This window comes from Fusarium graminearum, chromosome 1, assembly GCF_000240135.3.
Source record: "Fusarium graminearum PH-1 chromosome 1, whole genome shotgun sequence".
NCBI lineage: Eukaryota > Fungi > Ascomycota > Sordariomycetes > Hypocreales > Nectriaceae > Fusarium > Fusarium graminearum.
The window spans coordinates 9,076,798-9,094,759 of record NC_026474.1 but is presented as its reverse complement, the minus strand read 5'-3'; the positions used below and the strand labels follow the sequence as shown (position 1 = coordinate 9,094,759).

The following is a 17,962-nucleotide window of genomic DNA, read 5'->3' as shown; positions in this document are numbered from 1 at the left end:
GTTGTCGGTCGTTATGCATACCCAGCCACGATATTTGATTTTGAAATGCCAACAACGTAACGGACTGGCGCATTATACGTTCATGTTTCATTATTAGTTACATAAAATATATGAATGGTGTTCTTGGTTATAGGGTTGAATTCCAATATTGGTATCTGCTGCGATACTATCTCGTTCATGGTATGAATTATCTATATTATGTATCATTATTAATCCACGAGCACCCTTATTCCTGTGGTTGCTTTCTAGATAGTACATTCTCTTAGTTTACCTTCACGGCCAACCTCATACTCTGCCCACCGAGCAACGCCCTTGCGACCTGGTACAAGGACACTGCCAGGGTTCATAACGTGGCAGCCTTCGTAGGTAATACAAAACGGTGGTGCGGTTGTGTCAAGTAGCACCATAGCAGTGGGTAACGGGTATATATGTAAAGATGAGGCATAGTCCCAGTGAACAGGGCGGATGACCTGACGGAAAGGCGCGAGGTAACCTTGATCGAGGACAGTTTTCACCAACTTCTGGGCGGCGTGTATGTCGTGAGGAACAAAGGGGCTGGCAGGTGATGCAGCAGCAGTGGCAGTTGGATCACCATGATGAGCAGCGTCAATATCCATAGGCTGGACGTCATCAGGAGGATTGGGATTCGAACTTTGCGTCTCGTCTGCATTAGCATCATTGGCTTTCGGCTTGAGACGGACTGAGGCTCGGCGTAGACGAGCAGATACATCATCCCTGAAAAGAACAAGCTCGTGGTTGGGCCCGAAAAGACTTATTCGGCTTGGGTTCGAGGTCCATACCGCCGTGCCATTTGTCTTTCCTCCCGCTTCGGTATTAGCTGTCGCAAAAACACGACGAATTCGAGATGTGAACATGTCTGGTACTTGTTTTCGAGGCAACGGTACGGAAGCACCCGCCGTGAAGGAAGAGACCCAGCCATCGTTGTCGCCAGGGACAAAGACAAACGTAGACGACTGAAGTAGTGTTGGGAAGTCGCTAAGAGTTGAAGCCAAGGAATCAAAGTATTCCTTGTATTCGATACCTCCACCACTACCTCCGCGTGCGAGCACGGCATACTGAGTGAAGTTACCCATCAGCACAAATGTCAAGGGTACTGATCCTTCGGGCTCGGAGGCATATGTCGAAAGAATTTTGCGCAAGGCTTGAAGAGTTCGGGGCTGGTCGAGATTCAGCTCGCCGATGATGACTGCGCGCCCACGAGATGGCGCATCGTCTTCTGCTCTAGATCGGAGGAGGCGGCTCTCTAGTTTGCGCATCTTGGTACCCAAGGCGCGCTCACTGCCGACGCCTAAGAAGTCGATCCAGCCAAAGCCACCTCCTATGATTTGCTCCTGGCCGCCATCGGGGCCGCTGATACCAAGAGTGGCTTTGCGTCGTTCACATGGAGGTTGGCCAATGAAAAAGCCTTGGAAGCGACCGCCTAGAGTACCTCCAACACCACTGCTACCACTGAGACCCTTGCCCACGGATTCATCTTCCTCTTCGTAGACACCATCTACGAGCACAATCATGCCGGGACAAAACCATGCCGAGTCTTCAGGTATAGCCACAGCCTGAGAGAGATCAAGGGCAATGGTACCTGTCAAGTCGCTGATGGCGAGATCGCCGGTGGGAAGGATGACCAGAAGTCCTAACAACATGTGACTACTGCCATGACGACCTAGCATATTGGCTATTGGTGTGAGTTTGAGCAATTGCTTGTTGGATAGAGAATGGTCGAGCTTGTGTTTGCGAGAAGAAGAGACAGTAGAAGACTGAAAGGATTCGTTGCGGAGAAGACGTTGGTGGATGACATGGTAGCGGTTGCGGAAGACTGTCGTTTTGTGCGATGCTGGAGGTAGCAATGAGGGGGGCGAAGGATCCCTGAGCGATGTTAGCTGGGTACTGAATCAATAGTTTCGGAAATGACTGACTTTTCGAAATGCTTCTTGGCCACGTTATATATGAATCTAGGTTGCTCGTAAGCATTCACGATCTTGAGCCAGGCCCGAGGATCGTTCGTCTCCGTCTCCTCTTGCTCCTCGTCGACACCCAATCCTGATATTCCAAAGCTGGAGTTACTATCTTCTCTTCTCACTTCTGCTGGTCGGAGTCCCAAGCGTGTGTTCAAAGCATCGTTGTCGTTTAGGTCGAGCATACTGTCTCCTCGTGGCAGCCCTCTTGCTGGCCCCGTAATCCTGCCACCGCTCATGTTGCCCTCGAGAGTCTTGAGAATTTCCTGCATCTCTTTACTCGACCCTTCAACAATGACACCTCCATTGCGATTCTTCCAGCTTCGTGCGACTTCCTCGAGCACCCTCTCGGCCAAACCCTCTTCGCGCCATCCTGAGCCGCAGTGCCTGCCAATGAAGGCAGCGAGTTCCTGCAGAGCTGAAGACGTGAGTGTGAGGGAGTGCTTTTTTGTGAATGTGCGGAAAGCGAGGGGTCGCAACGTCGGCGGAGGCAGAATTATAGGTAATATCGCAGCTTTGGGGGCGTTAACGGCGAATGGCTTAAGAGGGTGGACAGGAGTGCCAAAGGCGGGAGAAGAAGAGGGTATCGCTGAGGACGGAGGTGCAGGACCTCGCTGCTTTCGAAATATGGGAGCTGGCGTTTTATCCATGATATGTATGTGGAAGAGCCAAACTTGTAACTTGACATTGGTTGGCAGGCTTGACCTAACCGCGTCGACGCGTTTAATTGAAAACGCATTGTTACATATACCCTTATAAGTGCATATATCGTGCTCACCAGTTGGTGACCTCATCCACCTTGAACATAGGTGAAGGTTTATAGTGTAGAATCCGAACTGTAACACATTCAACTCAAGTTTTCAATCGATTGTAAAATGCTGGGCGCAAAATATCTCTTCGTTGCTCGTCAGAGAGCTGTGTCTTCTCGGGCAATTTCTAGTCTTTCGAGCAACCCAAGTATTGTTAGTTTATTCAAATCAATGGCATTCTGCCGTCTACTGACAGTAGTTGCTGACTACCTATGTTCAAGAAAGTCGTGAAAAGTCCCAAGGCACCCTTTACAAACTATCTAAGCTACCTTGATAAAGAACCGCCCAACGAGCACCTGGTAATTGGAACAACTACACAGCTTCCCCCAACACCCCAGTCCTTCAGTGAGAACCGTGAGTTTGTCAAGATTCTCGATGAGGTCGTATCCGAGTACGGCCACCAAGACGAAGACCTTATCAATCAAGCTCGGGCATTTGCTAGCCCTGGAGGTTTCAACCTGGGGTCGGGAGGGGTCTTTTTCCCTCAAAAACGACCTGATAGAAGCGGATCTCGCAAGCAAGGTGCTCGAGGTGCTGCGGGAGGCGACGGCGCAGGCGGCGCAAGCGCACAGGGAGGGGCCGGTGGTGGTGGACGAGGAGGATATGTGCATCTCAGCGACCGAAGGAACCCCCCAGACTTTGGACGGATAGCATGGCCTGAGGACATCTTGGGCAGTGTTGAAGTTGACGATGCGGGGACCATTATTGGCAAGGTACAGCCAAGCGGGACATATCGTATCCTCACCAACGAGGGAATGTGAGTTTAGGTGATAGGTTTGAATGATGCTCTATTGCTAACCTCTCGTAGCCTGGGACTCAGCCCATTCTTACAAGGAAAACTAGTTGAAAGGTTGAAGCAGGAAGCAGCCAAGCGAGAGTGATTGGTAGCAGCACGGCTAGTGCGTGTCTTGGGGGACGCTGAACCTAGAGATCGAGCAATCATCCCAGCAACTGCTAGTGCTGCGTTGAGTGTGTAAGAATGGGACCGAAACCCTACATATTGTATTATGACTGTAAATTTTACTGTAACAAGAATGCATGGCAAGTTGGCTTGGGTCTGGAACCAGAAACTAAGTTAATATTTTGTGTAAGACAAATCTTGCATATGAAGCCATGCATTGCAATTCCATAAAACTCGAAATGAGGGCTGCTTTGAAAATGATGTTGAGCACTGCGGTTGCAGATTGGAACCGTTCAGATCGTGTAATAAAGAGTGTCGGGTGACTTTTCCGATATCAGGAGAGAGTTGCCTCATGGCGGAGTCGTTGAGGATTCAACGTCGGCAGAGCTCGTGAAATTGTTGATATCCATGGGTCTAACACTGTGTACAGTAGCTTTGCTCTCAATATGTACTAAGTGAGCTGATTCACGCAGTTGGTTATTGGTTACCAGCGAGACATTGAGGAAAGTTTCCTGGGTGATAAATAGATTCGATACTATCCAAGTACCTACCAAGGTAGTAGAGACAGGAGTTGGTTGACTTGACAAACACTCCCGGAGCTTGGTTACTAGGAGATACTAATTTCTTGTTTCATAATGGAATTTCAAACTGCAAGTCATACATGCATGCATACATAGTACATACAGTTATTGAATAATCCAAGATTAATACTTAGTAGTAGGTACCTAGCCATGGTTGATAATAAACATAACCTGCACCTACTAGATAATAGAGAGCTCAGGTGGGTTGACGAGCTTGGGATCAGCATGGACCTAATGAATGGACCTGACCCGAGCTGCCAGCCGACCTGCCGACCTAACCCCTCTATACAGTTCAGTCCAGTTATCCACACTCAGTTAGGTATGCGCCAACAATGCCAGCCTGCCCGCCAACTGAGTTCTGTCGCTGTATAGTATGGACCAAAACACACTGGGCTACCACCTGCTAACGTCCACTACTGGAACTAACCTACCCACCACATCTCTTGAATCATCGTCTCATATTCATTTGTTTTCTTCTCATCGTCACATCATACGTCTGATTCTTTTGCACCTTTCAAGAAGGTGCGGTCGCAGTTCATTCTGCGACGAACCTCCGATACTCGCTTCCGGTATTTGATTAACCATACAGGTACCGAGACCAGAGCCCTTCAACGCTGAAAACCCCGCCGTCCGCTTTCTTTTCGACCCGACCCGCCCATCTCGCCTTGGCCTTTGGTCAAGGCATCGTACCTATCACTATGGCTCCCCGCGGCTTTGAGGACGAGGAGCTCACCATATCCTTATCCTCGTCACACGTTCGTCGCCCGCAACAGACGCAGCCCCAGTCCCAGTCGCAGCAGCAAGACGACTCACACGATGCTCCCCAAGCCGCTTCCCGTCCCGCCGATGCGCCGCTCAAGGAAAGGATCAAGACCGAACAGCGCATCGGTGCCTACAAGGTTCTTCGAACCCTGGGCGAAGGTTCTTTTGGCAAGGTTAAGCTTGCTATTCACAACGGTACGGGCCAGCAAGTGGCCCTCAAGATTATCGCCAGGAAGAAGCTCATCAGCCGCGATATGGCCGGCCGTGTTGAGCGCGAAATCGAATATCTCCAACTGCTACGCCATCCTCACATTATTAAGCTGTAGGGTCCATGGAATGTCAACGTCATTGCTGGGATCATGGAGAGCTAATACCAGTATTCTAGCTTCACTGTCATCAAGACGCCCAATGAAATCATCATGGTTCTCGAGTACGCGGGCGGCGAACTTTTCGACTACATTGTTCAGCATGGCCGAATGAAGGAGCCCGAAGCTCGTCGTTTTTTCCAGCAGATGCTTTGTGCTGTCGAATATTGTCACCGCCACAAAATTGTTCATCGTGACTTGAAGCCCGAAAACTTGCTGCTTGACGAGAACCTCAATGTCAAAATCGCCGATTTCGGACTAAGCAATATTATGACGGATGGTAATTTCCTCAAGACAAGCTGTGGCAGTCCAAATTATGCTGCCCCTGAAGTTATCGGTGGCAAGCTGTATGCCGGCCCTGAAGTAGATGTATGGAGCTGTGGAGTGATTCTCTATGTTCTTCTGGTCGGCCGACTTCCCTTTGACGACGAACACATCCCCAGTTTATTTGCCAAGATCGCAAAGGGTACATACAGCATACCCCAGTGGATGCCCACTGGTGCAGCCAACCTGATTAAGAAGATGCTGGTGGTCAACCCTGTGCATCGTGCTACAATCGAAGATATCCGGGCAGATCCTTGGTTCACAACCGAGCTCCCCGTCTACCTTCAACTCCCTGTCGAAGAATTCTTCAACACTGGCGTGGATCCTAACAAGGCAATCAAGAAGAATGATATCGCTCCGAATGCCTCAGAAAAGGTTCAGGAGCGCCTACACAATGAAGTCACCGAGAAGATCAGCAAGACGATGGGTTATGGTAAGAGCGATGTCGAGGAGGCGCTGCAGGCTGCCGAGCCGTCCGCCATCAAGGATGCCTACATGATTGTGAGGGAAAACAAAATGATGCAAGTGAACCGTGAGTGTTCTGGTTTCTTTGTTGCCGACTCCTTAGTGTATTGAAACTGATATAGATAACTCCGAAGCACTGCTAGCAGAGCCAGAAGGGTCAAGTCCCATGCTCAGCATGTCATCAGCCCGTTCAACAATCTCGCAGGCCACTACCACCCCTCGGCCATATGTGAGCAAGGTTGGTATCCTGCCTTCTAGCTTACCGGCCTATCATAAGGACTATATGGAGCGTGAGAAAGCTGGTAGTGTCGAAAACTCGCCGCCCAAGGTCCTTATCAACGATGAGCCTCAACTTAACAGGACAGATGCAGAGAAGGAAGAGACAGCACGTCGCCTGCGACCTCATTCAAGGAGTCAGCTGCGTATAGACGAAGCCAACACTAGGCCCCAAGGCATGACACCTATCAATCCTCCAAAGAAGACCAAGCCAGTGCGTTGGCAATTTGGCATTCGATCACGCAACTCCCCCTGGGAGGCCCTCCTCTGTATCCACAAGGCATTGTACAAATTAGGGGCTACATATATTCCTGACGAAGATTACGAGTCGAGGACAGCGGAAGAGCGAGCGGAAGCTTCTGGCGACAGCAGTTTTGTGGATTCTCATGACGGCTACCGCGGTTCTACATCAAGTATCGACCCTAAGAAGCGTTATAATCTTCCTGCTGACCCTTGGCACATCAACGTGCGTTGGGATACTTCTGGTATGCTTTTGCTCATTCCTCCTTTATTGCCAACACTAACAAGTTTCCAGCTATCAAGAAGAAGGCTGGCAATACACCCAGCGCGCCTAGTACGCCCAGCTCGCCCAGTACACCAGATGGCCATCACGCCAAGGAACCATTTGTTGCGCTGCACCTGGACATACAGATCTACGAAATGGAGCATGGCGTATACCTTGTCGATTTTAAATGCTCAGGATATGAGACAGCCCATGGGCGGCTGCTTGAGGAGAAGGACGTTACCAGCCCCTTCCCGTTTCTAGACATGGCTGCCAAGTTGATTATGCAGCTTGCAGAAGCCGATTAAGACATGCTTTTATTGGTGGAACAAGAACACAATCTAAGGCAAATGGAGTGTGCGCAATGATTTGTTTACCATTTATTGACTTCCCGATACTGAGTGAGTGGAGGAATACATGCACAGCCATAATTGCTATGAGAAGAGAGTGAGCGTGACGGCATTTCAAATCAGCAGTTCCAGCAGCCAGCTGTCGGCCATACAATCTTCTATCCAGCGAAGTCCTCGGTAAAGTCAACAAGGAGCTAAGGAGCTATAGAAAAGGGGGGATTTGAATCGGCTACTCCGTCGTCGAAATCGATTTTCTTTTGGTAAGAAGCGCTTTCTGTTACGTTTAATGCTTTGGAAACATAGACCATCATGTTATTATTATGAGTTTTGATGAATGTACTGGCAGTTAGGTAGGGGTTATAGGATGCAACGAATGTATGGTACTACACCAGAGATGTTAATATGAAGTCAGACGCTGTATTGCATATATTATTTATATTGTGCGAATCCTAAAAAGTTCAACATTCAAAGCTGTACCAAAGACTGAGAGGGTTTGGACTGTACCTTAGTGATTGCCTAGCAATAGATGGCTGAAACTAATATGATGGAAATACTAAGTTGAAAATTTGCAGTACTGTATGATATCAAATGCTCAAAAGATGACCAAAATTTCGCCGCTTGTCTTTTTGTTTTCCCACACCACTCATCAAAACATTTCCCGTTGCAACAAGGTATCACATCTCGTTCCTTCATTTCCCTAAACGTCCCATCAGTCGCCCAGCAACACTTTATTTGAACTGGTCTTCAGTCACACCGGCGCCCATAGCAGCCGTGGAACTGATACCACCTGTGACCATCTTCTGCAACTCGTCGACGTAGGTAGCACCACTCCACTTCTGGTGCTTGACAACGTCGACTTTTTGGTCCATCTCGGGCTCTTGGACAAGCTCGCCATAGGCACGCATGCCGACGGTGCTGTAAGCCTTTGCGAACTGGTCACTAATCAATGCTGTTGTGTGCAAGCCCGCAAGAGTGATAAACTGCCAGCAGTAACCAAGCTTAGCCAGACGTCGGATGTAAGTCTCCTGTTCATCACGAGGCATGGCCGTCTTCCAGTTGAACGAGGGAGACAGGTTGTAAGCGAGTCTAGTAGGATTTGGTTAGTCTGACGTCTTATTAGATATTACGTGGAAACTTACTTCTTCTCTGGCCAGACAGCGTGGACACCTTGAGCGAACTGTTCGGCTTGAGCGAAATCGGGCAGCTTGGACTCCATCCAAATGGCGTCGCAGTAAGGTGCATAGGCGATAGCGCGGTTCACTGCGCAGTCACATCCACCCTTGAGGCGGAAGTAACCCTCACGCGTTCGGGGAGCATCCCAATCAAAGAAGATATCCCTGCCGAGAAGCTGGCGAGCAACAGCCCTGGCCTCAAAGTTACTCTTTCCCTTTGCCCTGGAAGTGTATTCTTGCTTGATGCCAGCCTTATCAGAGAAGGAACCCGCGTCAATGGCAGCAGCGACAGCATCGTCGAAACTGCTGAGATTGGCCTTGGCAAGCCACTCGTCCTCAATACGCTGCAGCTCAGCACCAGACTTGCCAGTAGCTTCAGCGGCGATCATCAGATCGTTGAGGGGCTTGAGTGTAGAGTTCGTGGAGCCGAGGATAAAAGCATGGTCGCGGGGGTCAATGTTGGTGGAAAGGAGTGTGGCAGCCTCGGCGTCAGTACGGGCAATAGCGAGAAGGTCAGAGCCTTTCACATGTTAGTTCACTTCCTTGAAGTTACACTACCACTACCACACATGTGAAGTTGGAGAAATTTGGGAGAATTTAAACTTACCCATGATGTCAGCCTGCGCTCGGATTGCAACGAGGCGGTTGATATGTTCTTGAATGGGGACAAGGACTTTACCGGCCATATGGCCGCACTTCTTTGTGCCGGGGGCTTGGTCTTCAATGTGAATTCCGGCCGCACCCTTTTCAATGAAGAGCTTGGTGAGCTTCATGACAGCGGTGAGACCGCCATGACCAGTATCTGCGTCTGCGACAATGGGGCGGAGATAATCAATGTTGAGGAGGTTGGCGCGCTGCTCCTTAGGGACGCTGAGACGCTCTTGACGCTGCTTTCGATCGTGGAAAAGTTGGGCCATGAAGAGATGGCCAACCTTGTTAGGGACGGTAGTCTAGGTGCTTGTTAGATAAGTGAACATGACAGTACAAGTAGACTCGGCACTCACATAAGGGTAGTCAGCCAGATCAGGGCCAGGCTCGTCGGAAGCAGAGGCTGTCGACGATGACTGCCAGCCAGAAACATAGACCGTATCGAGATATTTAGCCATTTGGGTCACCATTGTGGGTTCCAAACAGCCGTAGGTGTAGCTAGCATCGCGATTCTATGAGAGTAGTCAATATTGGATTCCTAGTCGCATATAGAAAATGATGGCGACCCACCTCAAAACGGTGCTCAAGAATCTTCCATAGCTTCTTGGCCTGGGTGTTGCTAGCATAATCAATAGGAAGGTATCCGCGCTTCGAAACGATCTGCTCAGCGGTAAACGGTCGCTTGGTTTGTCGCCATCTTGAATCAGACCACCATGTCTTGACAGCCTCAACCTCCTTTTGGAAGAGCTCATCTTCAATATCGGGGTTAATAGAAGGGTTTGTCATATTTTGTGACGCCATGGTGACTGATTTTTGTATTTTGTTCAAGACTAAGGGTGAGTATCGAGGAATTGGACTGCGTGTAAGTGGTAAGAGTCCCAGGAAATCAATAACACAGCACCAGGTGAGGTTAGAGAGAGAGGATGAATTATGATGAATTGGAGCTTTGGAACAGAAAACTAGAAGGGCAAACAAGATAATATATATTATCTCGAACGGGAATCGCCAGTCGTATTGAGTCACTCTTGGTCTCCCGTGCCCCGACGGTCAATTACCCAAGGATGGGCGGGAGGGAGTGCTCCATTGATTCTGCTCGCTGACTCTCCGTGACGGATGAGAGCGAAGACGGCCGTTCAGTGGGGACCTCTATACACCGGGGTTTTCGTATTGATTGGGGAAATGATCGAGCCAATCAGACTTGAATTATCGTCATTGGGAAGCAAAGCTGGGGGAGTGAAAGTCGGCTGTAAGTGGAGGAGAGGAAGACCTAGGCTAGGCTTAGAAGAAAGAAAGAAAGAAAGAAAGAAAGTTAGCGGATCCGTACCTACCTCGCTCGTTCGCTCCACTGCCAGTATGAATGTTTTAGAGCCTCATCTATATTTTATTGCAGTATTATTACAGAACCTGGAGACTCGTGAGTTGTTACAGCATACAGCAATTTCATCTACTCACGAGTATCAACTAACCTTGCCAACAGTTATGGATAGTTACCTAGATACTCAGGCAGTATGTATTCGATTTCAACTTCAAAGCATGACTGAGCATTTTACTCTACTCCCTAGCTCGGCCTTCCACCGAGCACAAGCCAAATCCTGGCTCTCACTTGTGTCGTTTCACCTCGGCCATGAAATGAAGTATGTAAGATCAGCCTCCCCCATCCGCTGTCACGAGCCGCAACAGAAAATAGATAGGTCTGTAGGTACGTACCTCCGGACAGTCACCGAGCACCTCAATGGGTCACCTACTGGCAGTCGTCAGAATCCCTAACATTAACCATCAACCTGGGTCTGGGCGCCGTTTTTTTCCTCAGATAGCAATCGGACCTCTAGTCAAACCTTGCAGCGTAATCGTGATGGGCATTTGACCTTGTTAAAGGTAGTATCCGCTCTGCGATCATATGCACAATACGATGCTATCAAGGCCTCGCTTATGACGTCTTTCAGGCCAATCAATTCGCATTTTTTGTACTATGGCATACCTTCGGCTCAAAGGACTGGTGTTAGAAATCCGGGCTCTCTTGCTACCAAACCGAGATGCCGAATGCCGCAGAGAGTTTAGCTATCCGTAAGGTTCACTGCACATCTTGAGAGGACCTTCCAGGCCAGTTTCTTCTAGCAACGCCAAAAACCTGGGGGAATTGTTCCTCACTCCAACTTACCCCAAACTGTGCCCGACAATCTAACAAACCTTGTCCAGGTGTGTATGTCAGTAGTTAGTTGAGGCTATCTTTTCCTTGTTAATTTACATGCTACAGTGCTATTACTTCCATTATGAAACTGATATTTATAACTGATGATTGGGAATATGATAGTTCTATTGGAACGTAAAATCAGATATGAACTGTAATATCTACAGTAACTATCATTACCTGGTACCTGCCTCTTATTTGATCTCGGCCTTCCCCCGTCCACCGGTACCCACCCGCCCCGGAACGACGGAACTTGGCCGAATTATGGACCCTCCTCCAGCTCCGGAGCAGCGGAAATTTCTGGCATGTGAAGCCGCCCTTTTAGAACAATCTCGGTATTCGATCTCAACTCACTTGTGGTGCATTACAATAGTCATACATCATAGCTCGGCATTCTTTGTCCTCATGACAAGTCCAGCTACGGATTTCAATCTCCTGTTCGGCGCACCCCTCCTCGGGCTTGACGTCTCCAACATCACAGAATGACAACTTTGCCTCGGTCGTTCTCTTACCGAACTATCATGGCTCTCAGCTCTGGCACTCTCGTTTAACTCGTCAATCAGCTTTATCGTTCTCGGCAACTTCCCGAAGCCAACAAACACTATGATATGTCTCTTCGTAGATATCTAATTCATTTCGTCTTTCTCAACTACTATGTGTTGTGTTTATGCGCCAAGTATGTCTGTTTTAGGTCCCAGATCGTTTTCTGATGCCTATACCTCTGTTGCCCTGACTCCGTGTGTGACAACATCAAGCTTAGCTCTACGAGTATGTATGGCACCTGTCTGTCTGATTCCGCAAGATTCGCTCCGTCACAAACATCTACAGATACATTTTAACGGCATGGGCCCATTAAAGTAGTACATTGATCGTGCATCATAACATTCTTGTCCTATGGATATCGATAGCTACAACAACATCTTTCTTTTGCTAAGCGCTTCCAAGTCTGCAATAACATTACCCTATGAACTAAGCAGACCAGCCAGCGTTTTCTCCTCGTTCTGCTCGATAGCCTTCATCAGTGTGTCGTAGGGTGTCAAAGCACCAAGTGCTCTGCGCATGTGCGCATTGATGATTTGCAGTCCATAGATATAGCTGGCGTTGACCCATGCAAATCTAAGTTGATGTTAGTAAGTTCTTTTTCCTTTTTTTTTCTTTCACAAATAAAACAGGTTGCCACATACCCTTCCTTGTTGACACCTCTGAAACCGAGACCTTGGTTACCATACTCTGCATCTACTCGGTGAGGATCGGCTGGCCGTGTCACGTCATACTTCTCAACTACAACACCATGGAAATCAACAAAGGCCTTGGTGACCATGAAAAGCCACTTGTAGGCAATTCGCTCTGCCTCTTCGGTGAAGCTGTAGCGAATCAAGCCGGTCCATGCCAGCATTTGCTGTGGAGGCCAGCCGTATGGGTAATCCCATTGTCTGTTAGGTCGATCCAGGCCAACGGCTCCACGCGATTCTTCCGTTCCTGAAACTAAACCACCGTAAGCCTCAAATTTGGGAAGAGCCTTTCGGACCATCTCAGCTGCCTGCTTTGGGGTGGCAATGCCTGCCCAGAGTGCCCAGAGTGTTGTGCAGCTCTCGTATGTACATCGCTCGCGCTTCGCGGTGTCATAGTCAAAGAACATGCCCTCCTTCTCATCCCACATCAGCTTGTCCACGGTAAGCTTACGTCGCTTGGCTCGTCGGTCCCAGGCAGCCGACGAGAGGACCTCACCAGGCTGGTAAGGTGTACCAGCGCAGAATTCCTCGTGCATGGTCAGCTTGTCGTTGAAGACGCTGCGGATAGTTCGGGCAATATCAGTCTCATATTTGAACAGGAGACTGTTGAGATCAATGGTGGCTAGGTTGGCACAGACTCCTTCGAGGCGGTATGAGGTATCGTGACCTGACTCGCGCACGGCACGGTCGTGCATGAAGTACTCATCAAGTTCAGGCTCTTCGATTTCGCCGTGGTTGTACTTTCGCACGAAATCTTCAAACGTTGTGTTGTGCTTCTTGATGTAAGGATCAAGAATGTGTACAAAATGGGTGGCCTCTGTCTCAGGGGGCACTCCACGGCCTTCTGGTCGATATCTCGACAAACCCGTGGTAGGGTCCAATCGAGGCTCCGAAACCCAAACACTGTGATACTCCTTGATGGCGGCCAGGATAGACCGTCGAAGGAACTCCTTGGCATCGGGTTCGTGCTTGATCTTTTCATAGACACGAAGAGCCATGTCGGTCAAGAACGGAGGCTGTGATCGACAGAGATAGTAAGATCGGGTTGCATTCAAGATCTTGCCATAGTGTTCGATACAGAAACAGAAGTTGATGACCATAGACTTGGCCAAATCGACTCGGTCATTGATGAGAAGGCCCAGGGAAGCCATGTAGCTGTCCCAGCCGTAAAGCTCGTTGAAACGACCGCCAGGGACCACAAAGGGCATACCCTTGAGCGTCCATCCTGAAGGGTGCTCTGGCTCTGAGACTTCTTGCACATCCACAGCCAAGAGACCAGGCGCATCATTCATGTCGCGAACCAGATCAGTGGTGATTTCCTCGGGAAGCATCTGAACGTCCAGTCGCATCTCAGGTCTCTCTTCAGCAACTCTCTTGTAAAACTCGTATTGTCTGGGGCATCGATAAGGGATGTAGATACGTGGGCGTGGGTCGGCTGTCCAGTCTTTAGGATCTCTAGCCGCAATATCGACAGTCGACGCATCAATACGTCGAGTCAGGTTTTCCCAGAAATGATCACGAATCATGCGAGACAAGCGATCGACTGGGTTTTCGTTGAGACGACCTTCATCCAGAACAATCTGTTTCCGTCCGTACTCTTTGGCCAGAGTCAACTCCTGCAGGAGGTTGGACAGCATATAAGTTCCTCGTACATCGAAACGGTTGTGACCAGCTGAAGCGGCGGTACGCAGAGAAATGACCTTGGGTCCATTGTCCTCGATCGTGATCTGCATGTTACCATTGGGGTCTTCTTGGAGTGACAGGCTTTCCAATGTCGAATCAACTTGGATCAGAAACCGGCGATTCTGTTGTGAGTTCTCATCTGATAGAAAAAAAAAAGGTGTTAGCACGGCGAACAAATGCCTCCGCAATGCTATGATAACTTACCGTGGCTGCCACGTCGGAACGGCTCTCGGAGATTGACTCGCTCGAACCGGGACATCAAACTGTTCTGTTTTCGATGTCAATTCAGGTGATAACATAACGACGTCGGCAACACCAACCTGGGAGTATGTTCGGGTGCGAGGACCAGCACGGTTCTGGTGACGCTCTGCCGTATAGTAGCTTTTGGCATCGTCGAAGACGCCCAGGTCATCAGAGCCACGAGAGCGGTGATTAGAGGGCGCGGCCATGTTGACAGCGTTGAAGTATCAGGCCTGTTGTTAAGAGACGAAGCGGGGTTAGAAAGGTGCAGCTAGAGTAGGTATGAGGAGAGAGCTCCCGTCGATATGTGACGCTGTCCAACTACGTCGACTAGTTATAGTAGAGATTGAGGTTATGTTGGATGAAGGGATAGGAACAGGATAGGGCACGGACGTGGACTTGGGTCAGTTTCGAGAACAAGAAGAAGGATAGACAAAAGTAAAAGATGTGTAATGATGAGGGCGAGCAAATAGGTTAAGTTAGGTTAGGAGGTAGGTAGGTATGACGGCAGATTATTATGGGGTGCCTGTTGTAAGAGAGGGAGGAGACAAGAACAAGGTAGAAGTGGAGATGAACGAGATAGAAAAGTGGCGGATAGAAAGCTTGGGTGGAGGAATGGAGCCCATGGTTCTGGGGTGACGACAGTGACAACTAAAGAAGTGGTTCTTTCTTACCCGGGTAGCAGGTAACTTAGCTATTAGCTTCCTGCTCTTTTTTAGACAATAAATTGCAAAACAAAATATTCACTCCGACCTCGCTCACCTGGGACGAAAAAAAGGTGTTGTAGTATATTGGGATCAAACAAATAGAGCGGTGAGGGGGGCGTGGGGGTTCACACCTCAGACGATTGAAATGCGAGATCAAATGCAGGATTACTCGGTGAGGAAGCACAAAATTATTGCTGTACCTGAACTGAGACGGCCTGACGGCGTGCGCTGCAGGCCATGTAGTCAGTTTAGGTGCCTGTTCGGAAATCCATAGATGGACCACCAGTGCCCCTCACCCCTCCTCGTAGCTCGTTGCCCACTGTGACGATATCTCGCCGCAAGGGGTGCTCCACTCCCGGGGGATCTGCCCCACGCGTTGCCGTCAACTTACACGGCCCGGCGAGCTCACAACCTACCTAATACACGAACCTCGTTGAACCCCATCATGGAGGGCATATTCCCAGTAGATCAGTAGTGTCTCCGATGGGATGGGCCGTACAGGTAGGCATGGGGGAGTATCACCTTGTAGTAATCTGACACCTGTATCCAGTTCGTCCCCTTAAGAATTGACATTCCTCTATCCCAAACATGTATACGGACGGATACTTCAATTTCTATTGTTTTGATCCCCCACCACAAACCCCACCCTTCCTGCACATCCCCCCTCTCAAGTCTTCGTCTCGATTCATCATGGCTTAAGCTTTCGGTCAATACAACTAGATATTACACCATGATACTGATATCAACGTTGCTCTACTTTTGACAGCTTCGTCAAGCTAATCAATTGTGGACCATAAGCGAGGACATCTTGGTGTTAGAATGAATGCCTCTGTCGTGGGAGACATGGACCATATCGAATTGTTACACTCTGTCAGATGACCTTCCGACTGCGCATATATCGGTCTCATGACCGTCTGAAAATACAAATTTGTGAGCTACTCCTTCATCAAACCATAATCGTGCCCGCCTTAAAAGACGATAACCCATGGAGATGGCTTGTATCCCATCACAACACAAAATCAAATCTCACAAAATACGCTCGCACATGTAGGTTGCCCCGGAGTTACAATAGCAACTTCATTTGTCACATGGACCATGTGCCAGTTCTAGAATACCTGGACGTAAACTACACAAGACAGCAGCGTCGTTTTTCGCAATAGAGCGAGACATGGGTCTAATTCATAACAATTTCTAAATGCTATGGGGCAAATCAATCTATTGACTGGCACTGTTGCTCTTGCACCCAGCCTTCACTTGGGTATCTGCCCTGTCCCGTGTCGTATCCAATATGCATCCCTTGACGCCATTCCAATGCATAACTCAAGTCCAGTTCATCATTTCGAGACAATACCGCAGCAACGATGACTACTCGTCACTCTCGGCTTGACTTCGACGTGCCATCATTCTCCTTCGCCTCCCTTCGACAACTTCAGGGTCCCAAGTCCCCGCAAAAATATCCTCACATTCATCATCATTGTCCGAATCAAACTCAACCTCGTTATCGCTACTCTTCTTGGATGTCGCGGGAGGCTCCTCTTCATGTTCATCGATGGCGTCTTCCCAGCTTCTATATGTGACGACTCGCTCCATTTCCAGTATAAACTTGCCGACTTTGTACTTCTGGCCTTGTTCCTTGGCATCCACGTACTTCCAACCAAGTTTACTCGAGCATGCCCCACAATTGATATCTGCAACAACATGCCAACCTGTCACAAGTTGTCGGTTCTCACTCTTGCCAATCCGTATGTTACTCAGAGTCTGAGGGGCAGGGAGAGCGGGTGGCGCGACAAGAAACGCTCGACCGTATCGGCCGGTGAAGCCCTTCGAGATGACCTGGGAGGCAAAGGCGATGTCTGCGGAGCATGTTGAGCAACGTAACGTGTTCGGCGAGGTACGAGATAGTCGGTTGCGACCGGCCTTTGCTAAATGACCATCGTTCGGGGGTGAACTTGCTGGCGTTGTCACCGCTGACGATGCAGCAGATTCTGCTGAGCTCGAGGATGCCGAGTGGCGACGGGAGAAGGGAAGCTTGATACTGGGTAGTAAGAAATTGGGGAAAATAGGTTTTGTGGCCGAGATGCCACTCTCGCGAACCATCTCGGCGGTTGTGATATTGACGCTCCAACAGGATTCTCAAGTTTATGGTCTTTTGAAAGAAGTAGAACCGCTTCCCTAAGAGGATGTTTTAGAACTTTCTATATGGAAAGGCTAGGGTCCGATAAGGTGTGGGGGAGACGTTTCACTGAAAGCGCCAGAAACTCCACAAGTGGCGTACAGTCGCTAAAGTCCTTGCAGATGAAAACTGGTGCTGTTTACGTCTGTCTTTTGTTCAAGGTAGCTCAAGACTGGGTGGTTGGGTTGAGAATGAAGACGGCTTTAGTCAGTGAAAGAGTGATCTGGCGTTTCTATGCAGCACCTGGGATGATGAGAAATTAATACCAATAGATCTGATCATTCGGTCACTCTGACCGACTCAGCCGGACAGCGATCACCGGACCCACGACCAGTGATGAAGGAGAAACCTCTACATAGACTAGGAGGACCAAAAACAACACTCAGGTCTCCCCCCTGCCATCCTATCAAGTATCAACCCGACGGCAGCTGGCGCGGGGAAACGACAGTAGACAGGGCAGGCCACCAGAAGAGGGCGAAAAAAAGAGGGGTCCAGCCACCCAACATGTAGTCCATCTCAAGATCGATTTAGCTTAGCAGGTTGAGCACCATAAGCTGGTCAATAAAAATACAAAGCGAAATGGCTGCACAAATTGAATACCTACCTATAGG

At 49.2% G+C, this 17,962-nt stretch overlaps 6 protein-coding genes across 6 annotated transcripts; 2 read left to right on the top strand and 4 right to left on the bottom strand.

Moving 5' to 3' along the window:
* Positions 1-245: 245 nt before the first annotated feature.
* FGSG_09899 (uncharacterized protein) lies at positions 246-2,623 on the bottom strand (the record flags this gene model as incomplete). Its single annotated transcript, XM_011320503.1, has 2 exons — positions 246-1,884; positions 1,935-2,623. The coding sequence occupies 2 exons, from the start codon at positions 2,621-2,623 to the stop codon at positions 246-248; spliced, it is 2,328 nt and encodes a 775-aa protein (XP_011318805.1).
* Positions 2,624-2,848: 225 nt separating this feature from the next.
* On the top strand, positions 2,849-3,663 carry FGSG_09898 (uncharacterized protein; the record flags this gene model as incomplete). The annotated part of the gene is made up of 3 exons (XM_011320502.1): positions 2,849-2,935; positions 3,004-3,539; positions 3,591-3,663. 3 exons carry the CDS (start codon positions 2,849-2,851, stop codon positions 3,661-3,663), a joined length of 696 nt encoding a protein of 231 aa, XP_011318804.1.
* A 1,299-nt stretch (positions 3,664-4,962) lies between these two features.
* FGSG_09897 (carbon catabolite derepressing protein kinase) lies at positions 4,963-7,266 on the top strand (the record flags this gene model as incomplete). Its single annotated transcript, XM_011320501.1, has 4 exons — positions 4,963-5,348; positions 5,412-6,247; positions 6,303-6,941; positions 6,992-7,266. The coding sequence occupies 4 exons, from the start codon at positions 4,963-4,965 to the stop codon at positions 7,264-7,266; spliced, it is 2,136 nt and encodes a 711-aa protein (XP_011318803.1).
* Positions 7,267-7,832: 566 nt separating this feature from the next.
* On the bottom strand, positions 7,833-10,053 carry FGSG_09896 (isocitrate lyase). The gene is made up of 5 exons (XM_011320500.1): positions 9,699-10,053; positions 9,485-9,640; positions 9,088-9,430; positions 8,448-9,000; positions 7,833-8,394 (listed from the first exon to the last, which is right to left on the bottom strand). The coding sequence occupies exons 1-5, from the start codon at positions 9,927-9,929 to the stop codon at positions 8,037-8,039; spliced, it is 1,641 nt and encodes a 546-aa protein (XP_011318802.1). The 5' UTR covers positions 9,930-10,053; the 3' UTR covers positions 7,833-8,036.
* Positions 10,054-11,950: 1,897 nt separating this feature from the next.
* On the bottom strand, positions 11,951-15,067 carry FGSG_09895 (neutral trehalase). Its single transcript, XM_011320499.1, has 4 exons — positions 14,552-15,067; positions 14,436-14,499; positions 12,501-14,370; positions 11,951-12,432 (listed from the first exon to the last, which is right to left on the bottom strand). Exons 1-4 carry the CDS (start codon positions 14,678-14,680, stop codon positions 12,279-12,281), a joined length of 2,217 nt encoding a protein of 738 aa, XP_011318801.1. The 5' UTR covers positions 14,681-15,067; the 3' UTR covers positions 11,951-12,278.
* Positions 15,068-16,336: 1,269 nt separating this feature from the next.
* Positions 16,337-17,622, bottom strand: FGSG_09894 (uncharacterized protein). The gene has a single exon (XM_011320498.1). It carries the CDS (start codon positions 17,273-17,275, stop codon positions 16,544-16,546), a length of 732 nt encoding a protein of 243 aa, XP_011318800.1. The 5' UTR covers positions 17,276-17,622; the 3' UTR covers positions 16,337-16,543.
* Between the last annotated feature and the right edge of the window lie 340 nt (positions 17,623-17,962).